This window comes from Colias croceus, chromosome 7 (assembly GCF_905220415.1).
Source record: "Colias croceus chromosome 7, ilColCroc2.1".
In the NCBI taxonomy this organism is placed as follows: Eukaryota; Metazoa; Arthropoda; class Insecta; order Lepidoptera; family Pieridae; genus Colias; species Colias croceus.
Window position 1 is genome coordinate 3,398,084 of NC_059543.1, and position 12,372 is coordinate 3,410,455.

The following is a 12,372-nucleotide window of genomic DNA, read 5'->3' on the forward strand; positions in this document are numbered from 1 at the left end:
TTATTTGTATAATGTATTTAATTTTATGTTTAGATTTAATGTAAATTTGTGGTTTTTGTGGAAAGTCGCCAGCATTTTATTGTTCTTTTAACCAATGAGACTGAATTCGTTAACTAGAGAAAATTAATAATGTGAGATTATTTATTTCTGTGTCTAGTATCGTGAGTGTTTGGATGTTATTGGTTTATGTTTATTTCTAATTGGATATTAAGACTTCTATTGGATATAAGCCATGACAGTGTTCATCATATTATGAATATAATCTATGTATGAGCTATTGATTAAAACTTATAAAAGACATTCTTAAGACTGCTACATTATAATTCTCATTGCGTTTCTAACAATTATTATTAACTAATACTAATTCATTATATTTTCATAATTCATTTTATTCTAATATTATTTGAATGAGGCAGCTATTGTATGAATTTGCCTATGAAATATGAATTGTGCAGGGGCCTTAGACAAAGTAACAATTACAAAACGATAACGAAGTTAGAAATTGCAAAAATGTATGGGATTGACATTAGATAGACCACGTGGTCTAACGCGGCGTATGTCAATCCCATACATTTTTGCAATTTCTAACTTCGTTATCGTTTTGTAATTGTTACTTTGTCTAAGGCCCCTGGTATCATCTTAACATTTGACAATCTAGATATAATAGTCTATGCTCTAAATGCTTTAAAATTGAAGTTATGCAAATTAAGAATGTTAAAAACTAGAGGCTTAGTTATATTTTCTAGTCGTAGTGGATCTCTTGGTATCATTGACGCGTTGATGGATCATTGTACTAAACGCATCCTCATTGGCACTAACATAAGGCTATGAAAAGGTTATTTGTATTATAAATAGTGAAAAGAACCATGTAGGACTTATGTAATGTGTTCGGAAATAAATAAAAATGATTGTGGTCCTTTTTTTTCACCTTAAAATACCATTCCACAGCAGTCCTACATTGTGTTCATTTTAAATGTGAATATTTCGAGTTTCACTTCCATTTTAAGCAAACACGTGACCTATATGAATATATTAAATTAGCACATTGAAAATATTTTTAATGAATAAATGTGTCTGAATAAATTATATGTTTGAAATACAATTTATACCATTCTGTTTGTTGCAATCTCAATTTATCATAAAGTTTTTTATTACAAATAGAGATCCCGCATGATTTCATGTATATTGAATGATATAAAATAACTGCACACATTTTGCCTAATGTATTAGTTAATTGCTAATATAAGTAAAATTAATAATAGTAGAAGTGATGGATTATAAATAATTTTATAGTTGCGACTCATATCTAAAATATCTGATTTATTTTCCATTTGTTCCTAAAATACGACAAAAAATAAAAATAAACAGTAGCACTAGAAAATTACTATGTTCAAATACTTACTAAAATGATATCGATTGTTATATTACAGATAAGAAATATGTTAAAAAAATGTATAATATGTTAAAGTGGTGCTAGTTGCATAGCGAGTAATAAAAATAGTAAAACCACTATAGTATAAATGAATTTAGTTTTGTAGGGGTTGCTCGTGTGTGGATTCTCAAAATGTGTAGTAATTGTAATGGTGTGTGATTTTATACCTTTGTATTATCCTGTACCAAATGTTGAGATTGCATTTGAAAAATATATCATTAAATAAATTACATGTTGCTTTTATTTATACCCTCAATAGATAATAGAAGAAATAACTTTTCAATGTTGCCTTATTGCTTGCTTTTCATAAATTTTCATGTTTCATCACAAGGTTTGTTACTAATCTATCATCTTTAACAATATTCTAGTGAAAGAGATTTCATAGAGAAGTAAATACATTCATTCATATATTACAAGTAATGAAATCTTTATATTTTGGAACATAAATGATATTGAGATACAAAACATGGCAAATCCATTATAATTTGTAAAAAATTATTCAGTCTCGTTAGGTCAAAATAAATGTAGTGGTTGGCATTTTTGATGTGTCGTTAACATAATAGTACAGATATAAAAAATACTGTCAAAATTCAGTAACACATGAAACATGAAACACATCATTTAAATTAAAAAAAAGATTAATTCTAGCAGCTCAAAGATATACATTATTCAGGTTTAGGGAAGGAGATAGTCTATGTCAGGGCTTGAAATATATTGAAATTATTTATGTAGAACAAATCTTTATAGCAGATCGGAGTTACCCACAAAAAAAAATTACACAGTGCATTACACACATGCATTGCTGTGCAAGAAATTGCTTGATATTCATAATGCCATAAAGATTTGTTCTACCCAAGAAGCTTATATGTTGGCTCTACCTGTACAGGAAATAATTCACAGGATAATGCAAAAAAGGATACTATCAAATCCGGAGGATAAAATTATAAAAATAGAAATTGTAAGGTAAAATTGGATTAGATAATAAAGACTTACCCTGTTATAGTTGAAGCAGAAGTATTGAAACAGAAATATTGAATTCTTACCACAGTTGACAGATATGTACTACGTACATACAGTCAGGAAACTAAGCCCCCCCATGAAATTATGACGTATAGCTATAGGGCTGTTACTTTTTGATATTTAACCGACTTGAAAAATAAAGGAGAAGGTTATCAATTCGGCCTGTATATTTCTGTTTGCTTTTTTTCACAGTTGATTTTGTGGTAATTTGGAGATTAAAACCCGTTAAAATACAAAAATGGTGTAGCCTAAATATGAATTTACAAGAAGAAACAATCCGAATTTAATTACGAATATAGCTTGTAAAAGTAAATACGTTTTTATCAGTGCTATACTTCGAAATCTAGTTTTGTTATGGACGCCGAAGGCTATTTAATGTACCTAAATTATTTATAATGCTTGATATTTGTATTATACATATATTCAATAATTATTTTAAACCAGAATTTACAATACTTGTATGTAGGTATACCTACTAAATTATTTTTAAAACGATAAATTAAATTAAATTAAAAAACACAAAATATGCAAAAATAAATTAAAATTATTATTATACGAGCATAGAACCTCTACCTTTTTGTTTTAGGAAGAAAAAGAAAATAGTTTGACAGGCTTAGTGCTTGACAAAGTGGAGACGCCACGTATCGATAAAAATACAATAATTATAATATCTATCTTTTTCTTCCCTAATATTTACGTAATTATGCACATAAATTTAAACAAGATTTTTTTAAAGTTTCCTTTTTTTATATTTTCGTGCTCTTCTAGATTGCGTAAAAATAGATGCGACCTTTAAACAGACTGGACTCCTAATAGTGACTATTTGTAGCTATCATTTTGGTAGAAAATATGTCAACTTAATTTAAAACTCATGCTGCCATATCTATAGAAATTAACAAGTGATAACTGCGTTAAAAACAACCGACTTCAAACTTGCACTTGCAAAATTTACAAATACCTACAGACAAAAATGCTCATAAAATAAAAACTACTGGGCCTATCCGAATAAAATTTTTATGGGACCAATTCGACACCATCCCGCATCGAACAAAAAAAGAATCACGTAAATCGGTTCAGAAACCTCGGAGTAATCGGTGTACATACATAAAAAAAAAAAAAAAAAATATACCGGCCGAATTGATAACCTCCTCCTTTTTTTTGAAGTCGGTTAAAAAATAGTCTCTTTTTAACTTGTAGTCAGATACGGTATTTACAAATATATTTATTGAAAGGGCTACAAACTGAAACAATCGATATTTATTTAATGTGAATTGACATCACTTTAAACTTTTTTTCCATACTATATTCAAAATCTATGGATGTGTCACCCGCTACTATCGATCCCCCTCAATACCCTCGAAAACACGTTTGATGGGGGGGGGGGGAGCCATTTCGAACATTTTGTATGAAGTTTCCTTACTGTATGTATCTGTATATTGTGTTCTTACTTCATTGACTTGAAAATAACTTAAAAGTATAAAACAAAGTTGCTTTCTCTGTCCCTATGTCCCTTTGTATGCTTAAATCTTTAAAACTACGCAACGGATTTTGATGCGGTTTTTTTTAATAGATAGGTTTTAGTATATAATTTATTAGGTTTTAGACAAAGCGGGCGAAGTCGCGGGCGGTAAGCTAGCTAATAATAGGTACCAGAATGCCAAAATAGGTATAAAGCATTTTGCGTAACACCTATTCTCAAATTACTCATCAATAATTATATTTAATATATTTATTTGTTTGTTTAGATTGAAATGGATCCCAGATCTCTTCACAGTACCTGATGAAACACCACAGAACATATCAAGAAGTTCCGGAATGTCTATGGACAGATCAGTTAATGTTGATAAGACTGAATTAAATCAAAACACGCTAGATAAAGAGAAATCTGACTAGTTTTTATTATGTACAATATTACTTTGAAAATGTAATAAAATTTATAATGGTATGTTATGTAAGTTTATGTTGTGCTGAAGTTGTATTTATTTATTGATGTGAATAAAATATTAAATGATATAAAGTTCCTATATTCTGTATTTTTATTTTTAACCTCCTGGATTCTCAATAATGTTTCAGAAATATCTACCTGAACAATTTAACTACATATTTGTAACTAAAACTGTTGTAAAAATTGTAATTGTAGGTAAAAACTTTGAAGGGATGAATTTCATCTTAACACATTATTTCTCACTTGAAACAATGACAAAACATCAATTCATCCCTTCCCTTATCAGCTGCTTACATTGTATAAAAAATACACATGTAAATTCTCACCTTAATGTCATAAAGATTAATATAAATGAAAGTCCTTGTTCATTCTTCCATTTTTTTATTCTCACCATCCAAAACTTTAACCTCTAAATAATATTTGCCCAATTTTCTTCCACGTGATCTAAGGATAAGTTTCCGAGCATTATTCCTAATCACTTCTAAACTCTCATTAGTGTTGAGTCCGAAAATAAATCCAAGGTTTATGACATCATGTACACTTCTTATTTGCAAATGATTTTCGGCACAGCTAGTGAGGATAATACCCTTTGATTTTCCAACAGCATGATAATTGTGTGCTGTACTTATTATATTTTTTCGTGCTGTTGAATCTTTTATCGCGGGAGAATACATTAACTCGAAAAACATACCGCGTTCTATTGCTTGTCGGTAAAGTTTACGACTCACTTTAAACGGTATTCTGCCTTCTGGGTCAAAGGTTATAATATCTACATCTAAAGTACTGCATGCATACTGAAATGCCTGAAGTGTTTTAGGCACAACTGCTACAATGTCATACCTTTTCAAATTTTCAGACTGATTCAACTTAATAGCAACACTTGTTTCAGAAAACGCTATCGTGATCCTTTGTAATATATTCAGGTTTTTACTTGAATCTTTAGGTATATCTATCGGTGGAGGAAAACAATCTTTCTTCTCTTTAGGGTCGCCTTTCTTCTTTTTCTTTTTTGGTTCCTCATCACAGTCATCAAAGAAGGTGTTGATTGCGATCGTATCAAAACCAAGTCTTTCAAAAAGGTATAATTTACTTAAATCATATTCTTTACCTACCGATAGATCACAAAAACCCCAATCGTTTACTGTCATTGTAATAAAATATAAAATAGTTTTCGACGATAGTTAAATTAAAATTATTGAAAATATGGAAATGTCATGTCCATGTGTTTATTCCAATTAATCCAAGTTTCACTCACACATTAAGTAATGTCAAACAGTGACTGAAACACAGACTGAAAGATGTTATGACAGCTATATACTCGTTCAAAAATTACTGGATACCGAATAAAAATAATTCGAAGACAATAATCGACTTAAAATCGATTTCAGATTTGGAGTTTGTAATAAATATACAACCTGTTTAAAAGTCTAAATTATAGCTAAATAGAAATATTTCATAACGTCAATATATCAACAAATTTAAATGTGAGCAATACGAGTTTTGCAAAATCTTATGCAAAATATACATTTTTTTATGTTGTTGTTTGAATTCAAAATATGGTGGCACGAATTGTTATAGCTGGTGAATCACAGTGTGATGTCTTTGCCCAAATTTGCCTAATAGCAAATTTTTTGTCTCAGAATCTTCCCAGTTTTTGCTACGAAAGAATTGAAAAACCTGTGTTGGAATGGAAGGTTTGCAAGTCAAGTATTTTTAAAACCGATTTTTAAATCATACTTCTCACACAAATGTATGTGTCTCTTTTAGGCATGGCTCTGTAAAATTAATCAAAAAAATAAATGGCATCATACTGGCTCTCCACTTGTATGGAAAGAATTATTGACAACAGGAAGTAAGCCGTTGTATATTGGAGGAGCACCTGAATTTATGGATTATTGCAATTCATATTATGATTTAGATGTGTTTATGACATCCGATACATATGAAAACTTGGTATCGAACTACAGACAATATTACAAACGAATTAAACAAGAAAATAAAACTAAATCTAAGAATGAAGTTGAATTCGATCTAGAAGAAGAACATAAAAATTCATATGTCATATGTATTACCGGTGCAGGAAATCCTATTGCCATGCATATTATTTCTGGTCTACTTGAAACAACCTTCGATGATAAAAGTATATGCAAGATTTACATCTACGATGGCAAATGTTTACCTTCATTTATGGAGTCTGTTGAACGTGAATGCAGTTATATTGGAACAAATTATCCTCCCAGAGTAGTAAAATATGTTGATAAAATTGGGGTTGCTCTAACAAATACCGACGTTCTTATTGTTTTAGACCATGTCCCGTTAAGGTAGGTTAAAACCAAGTAAGTAGCGCAGGTTGTTTTTACATTTGTATTCTATTTACTTATTAATTAATTTATTTTTTTAGTGATACAATGTCGATAGGGGGGTGGCTCTATGAGAATAAAAAAGTAATGGAGAAAATTGCATTAATGATAAACGCTTCAGCTTCACAGACAATGAACGTTATTCTTCCTAATTTAGGACCTGCTTGTTTTAATGCAACAATTTTAGCCCAATCTATAACACACATTAGCAGACACCATATCGTTGTTGCTACATCAGATTTGGGTATGGAAGCAGCACCTATAATTGCAAAGATAGCTGAAGTGCCAATGAGAAATATGTTTTGCCCTCCGGTTTGGGGATTCGTTGGGATTAATCATTTAATAGATGTTAATAATACAGTTCATAAATATAATGGATTTGATCCCTATAGCAGATACACAAAAGTTCGTAATTCAAGCTTGTGCATTGGGAAACTAACACCTGAGATGAGAACACTAGAATATCTTTTGTATTTTGATCAATCTCTATGGAATAAAATTGCTGATCAAAAGGTAAAAACTCAAAATTGTTAGTTAGCAATAAAATTGATTGGAAAGTAAAACAAATATATTATTTTCTAGGCAAAAGGTGCGCAAATTCAGACCTTTTTAAATAAAAGTACAGCCATTATTGACTTGCTCAAAATAGGTCTATTTGATAGCTATCCTCACGATGTTATAGTTAATATTGGAATACGCTGTGATGGTAAACTTAAGTTAATGCTATATTTTTTGGATTTTTAAATAGATTTAGAGATTTTGTATTATTGGATCTTTTCTTTAAGGATCGTTTGGATTACATTTTAATGGATATTTTTCTCAACCATGCCGCTACGTAAATGGTATTTGGAAACCAGCAAAGCATTATATGCCTCCCAAAGATCGTGAAATAAATATCAAATATCTGGAGGATATAGCTAAGTTTTGCATGAAGTTGCAAAAAAATGACTTACCCCCTATTATTCCAAGAAAGATATGTGTATGTAAACCAAAATATTTCAAAAAGAAGAAAGTTTGGTAAAACTTGTCAACACAGATAACTAAACTATATTTAACTAGTGGTCTACGTCGGCTTCGCTCGTGGTACATACATACCTACGTAGTATAAAGAGAACTTATACTGTGAATTGTGATATATAGCACATATCATTTTGGTAAGATTACGTTAGAAATTCAAAACCAACGGTGAAAGAATTTTGAAATCGGTTGAGCAGTTCTAGAGATGAACGCGCCTACCATTGACAACAAACAAACTCTTTACCATTATAATATTTTTAGTACAACAGAAGTAAAGATATCATATTATAATATGGTTAAACTTGTCATATAAATTCACACTCCACACGATAACAGCAATCGCGATTAATCGATTATTGTTAAATCGAATAGTATCGATTCTCCCGTTTCTAAACAGAACCTGTAAACAGAATATTACAACACTAGTACTAGATGGAACGTTGCCGTCGATCGTCGAGTAGATAGTGCGCTTACATTTATGTTTTGAAGAGAGATGTTATGACGAGTCTTTGTTTCCGAAAAAGTACTGTTTTTTTTAAGTTACAAGTCAAATAATGTGAATAATCGCGTACATTAATATTACGCGATTGCAACTCAATGTATTTTTCCAAAGTATGATCGTGCCAATAGGAGTTAGTATAATACTTAGGTGTTCATATTGGTTAAGTTCTGTGAATCTTGTGCCAATAATGAGATAGTGGAGTGCCGTGATGTGGTTGTGGAACATGTGGGGAGTGGTGTGGATCGTCGAGGTGCTGGCGCTCGTCGTGGGGGTTGGCTCGACGCCTTTGGAGCCAGGGCTGCCGTCGTCGCGAGGTGAGACAAGGCCTTGCCACCTACACAATTGAAAGCTTGCTTACCCAATAAACTGCATGCGCTACATTTTTATGCTTATTTTACTTGACCACTTAAAAACTTTATTGTTTTTGTTGAAATAATATCTTAAACTGTATTTGTTGTTTCTCTTATTTTCTTCTTTCTTTTATTCCTGTACTGACCCATCCTGTCAATCTATCATTAATATTAACAGTCAATTTTATTTATAAAGTTTTTTTTTGTTATAACTAATTACCTAATTATAATATATAAAAAGTACATAATATGTTAGATTGTATATTTATTTTCTTCAGTTAGTCCATCACCACCTCTATTCACCCGTCCGATTAGGGCCCTTCTGGCCTCCTCCACTCAAGCGACAGCTCAAGCCGAGGTTCGTGGTCCCCGTCAAGGGGGGACGCCCTTGTGCATGTCGCTACCAGGGTGAACCTTCAGTTCACCCCCGCGTCCGCGTTAAAATGTAGAAGCCCTTCTGGCTAACATTGAGAAACACCACAAAAAAAAAAAAAAAAAAAAAAAAACCTCTATTCATTAATTAAGGCCTTTAAAGTTATGAAATATGTAATTCTAAGATTACAATGATTTTTATAGGCATTTAATTATTATTTTGTTTATTATTTTTCACATTTCTAGGCAAGCAGGAGGCAAGAATGGGGTTAAATACCAAATCCTTTTATTTGTATAATAATCTGCATCTACAAGTTATGCCGCTACATATTTCATACCATCCTCTAGATAGATTCAAGATATAATCTATTTTCAACATTTCATACAGATCTAATGATTATTTTTGTTAAATAAAGCTAAATACAAACCAAACGTAATACTTTAAAGTTGAACGTCTATTTAACTAGATGTCTTGTACAAGTGGCTATGAATTGTTACTTTGTTCAGGAAACCGTTTCTTTCAATACCAAGAATAGCCAGTTAGAAGCTCTGATAGTTGCTCTTTTCAAATCTTGACAATTTTTCATTATACTTTTCTCATATGAAATAATAGGTTTAAGTTTACTACAAAACTTTATAAATCTCCATAGAATATTTTATTGTAAAGCATTTACATTGCCTTACAAAAATAAAAATCTCATGAGTGAAGGCAAATAAACATTTCATTTATTTATTGGATTAGCAGTTGCAAAAAGGACATAATACTCCAAAAAAAAGATGTGTGGCACTCAGGGACTGCCGCAGTAAAGCAATTGCACAGCATGCCTTCAAGCCACAACTCTGAGCTCGTCGGAGTGAGGAGCGTGAGGTTTTTTCGTTACGGAATTTCTCGATTCGATCCCCGCGCTCAAGGCCCGCGCCGCGATGGAAGCTATGCAATAGCTCAATAACATTTAAAATAGCAACCATGAAAGTATTTCTAGTCTTGTGTGAGGTACCAAGTGGCCAATTGGTCACAATTATTAAATAATTGTGACAAATTTTGTAAAAAGCCACTTTTGAACTTGTGAACATAGAATAGTTATAGAACAAAGCAAAGTAATTTTTAACTTTAAAGTGTTGTACGACGAAGTTAAAACAACTTTATTGTTTTTTGGAATGACTTGTTAATGTTCATAAGCTTCAATTATGTTATTTTTTTAGCAGATGATCTTTCTTTCGTCTTTTGGTTAAAGTCTCATTTCAATTTTTATGGGTCACAAAAATTATGAAATTTATTCTAATTATAATTTGGTATGTTATTAACTTAATTAAATGGCATAGTTATGTATCTTTCTTTACAAGTTTTATTTTCTTTCCCACACTTTATTGATGCAAAAGCTCCACTTAGAAGTTAATTATTCAGCCAGTATTTTATTTTCATCTAATTAACTCATTTTTTTTAATTATGCAAGTTAGTTACCTTGTAAGGTGGAGTAGAAAAATCATGTTTTTAAAAGTAATCAGGGGCAGGTTATTTGCAATAAGTACTCATATGCAAACAGTATAAAAAAAGCTTTTCTTGGTAATGAATATTAATGGCGGAATACTAATTATGTACTTTGAGCATAACAATTTTTGTTAAATTACAAAAACAATTTTTGATTTATTTATGTGGGTTGGTATTTTTTTTAGTCAAGTGCTAATAGGATTTTTAATTGTATGTTCTGACTTGTACCCCATATTTTGATAATTGGAAGCTAAATTAACAACAGTTTAAAAAAATGCTAATCTTTAATTCATTCAACAGCTTTTTTTTTATAGCTTTTTGCATTTCATTAGAAATGTACATGTAATAATACAAATATTAATGCTTTAGAATTTGAATGATTTCGTTTGAATCACGAATAAATACTTACGACGTCACAAAATGGCGCTCAATCGATCCTATAGTTGAATTGCATAGTACATAACATACCTACCTATATCAATTTATCCCTTGGAAAACTACTAAGTATATTGATAAACATCGTCAACCTTTATGATTTATTAATAGGACATTAAAATGCTCGAGCCATGAAATTTTTAAATTAATAACACTAAATTTTATTTAGCTGACGCGAGGAATCTTGTACCGCGTCATTATTTTTTTTGTAATTTATCGGATTTAATTTGCTACGTACTGAATGGCATATACCTATGAGGAATTAAGCTAACCCAATATATTATTTTATAGTTCGATTTAGTAAAAAATAATCTCAGCCATTTAATTAAAGTAATAAGTTGCTACAAGTACATTTATTTTATTCATCAGATAGGTAACAGAAATAAGGTCTAGTATGAAATGACGGATGACCAAGCTTAGTTACAAGCTCAGCCACAAATCCCTACAAATTGCTTCTAGAAACGATAATCTGACAGCTATCGAAGGTTAAGCCCAAGTAGGGAGCTGGAAGGCATCTATTTCGAACGAATTAGTTCCCGACGCACTGTGGAATGTTCTCATTTTCTTTTAATCGATCCACGTTTAACAACAAAGGTTTCAATTTATTTGGGAAACTATTTTCGTTTAGGAATTCAATTCATTGGATCAGATTAAATCTATGAGACCATCTGTTTCCTTATTATAACTTAATGAAGACGTATTATTTATATGCATGTACAACGGCTTATTTACAAGCTTCCCAACGTTAGCGGTTACAGGCTACAGTATACTCAAGTGGCAACCGTCTATGAAATTATTTATATTCTCATCTCATGTCGCATGTCACGGGAAGACATGTTCCGCCGCTCGTGGTTGTTAATGAATGTTACATAAGCACAGTCTCACGTCCAAACTTACATGGAAAGGAGCTCAGATAGTTTGTAAATTAATCTCTTTGATACGTCAACTAGAGGGAATTAGCTGGTTTCGCGTCACGTGTGGAAGATAATTTGTTGGATGTTGTTCTTAGTTCATTTAACTTTATCATGTTTCGTATGTATTATGCTGGGGGATTATTTCTGAGATGTCACTTTACAAAACTATTAAGCCGGACGACAGGCTATGTTTAAGGATTAGTTTAAAATGAATTAGAAGTTCGCTTGGTCTTTTAAATTAAAATTTATGGTGGCGTGTAAGTTGATCTCAACTCTACTCGTGTAAAATCATTCTGTTTCTAAACTTTTAGACTTATTTTGGCAACTAAATGTAATATAGTTAGATGACTAACCAAGCATGGCAGCGCAACATTTGGCTTCTTAAGGCTTAGGTTGATGATCGTAGAATACATCAATTGCATAACGAGCGGGTGTTACGTCCGGCTAACGGGACAGTGGCGCGAGCTAGGCTTCTAGGACTTACCCACTTGGATACCGCAGACGCCCGACCGAGATTGATAACGCGTTACAGCTAC

At 31.4% G+C, this 12,372-nt stretch overlaps 4 protein-coding genes across 4 annotated transcripts in view; 3 read left to right on the forward strand and 1 right to left on the reverse strand.

Annotated features, from left to right (window-relative positions):
- Positions 1-4,476, forward strand: part of LOC123692986 (protein Lilipod) — a 29,445-nt gene extending 24,969 nt beyond the window's left edge. The window contains exon 10 of the mRNA XM_045637852.1: positions 4,198-4,476. Within this exon, the coding sequence (XP_045493808.1) occupies positions 4,198-4,345 (148 nt within the window). The 3' untranslated portion in view covers positions 4,346-4,476. The remainder of the gene's footprint in view (positions 1-4,197) is intronic.
- A 285-nt stretch (positions 4,477-4,761) lies between these two features.
- Positions 4,762-5,645, reverse strand: LOC123693000 (ribonuclease P protein subunit p30). Its single transcript, XM_045637868.1, has one exon. It carries the CDS (start codon positions 5,543-5,545, stop codon positions 4,763-4,765), a length of 783 nt encoding a protein of 260 aa, XP_045493824.1. The 5' UTR covers positions 5,546-5,645; the 3' UTR covers position 4,762.
- Positions 5,646-5,920: 275 nt separating this feature from the next.
- Positions 5,921-7,998, forward strand: LOC123692988 (putative malate dehydrogenase 1B). The gene is made up of 5 exons (XM_045637854.1): positions 5,921-6,091; positions 6,165-6,718; positions 6,799-7,270; positions 7,340-7,463; positions 7,543-7,998. The coding sequence occupies exons 1-5, from the start codon at positions 5,954-5,956 to the stop codon at positions 7,776-7,778; spliced, it is 1,524 nt and encodes a 507-aa protein (XP_045493810.1). The 5' UTR covers positions 5,921-5,953; the 3' UTR covers positions 7,779-7,998.
- Positions 7,999-8,173: 175 nt separating this feature from the next.
- LOC123692979 overlaps positions 8,174-12,372 on the forward strand; it is a 140,619-nt gene continuing 136,420 nt past the window's right edge. The window contains exon 1 of the mRNA XM_045637842.1: positions 8,174-8,590. Within this exon, the coding sequence (XP_045493798.1) occupies positions 8,485-8,590 (106 nt within the window). The 5' untranslated portion in view covers positions 8,174-8,484. The remainder of the gene's footprint in view (positions 8,591-12,372) is intronic.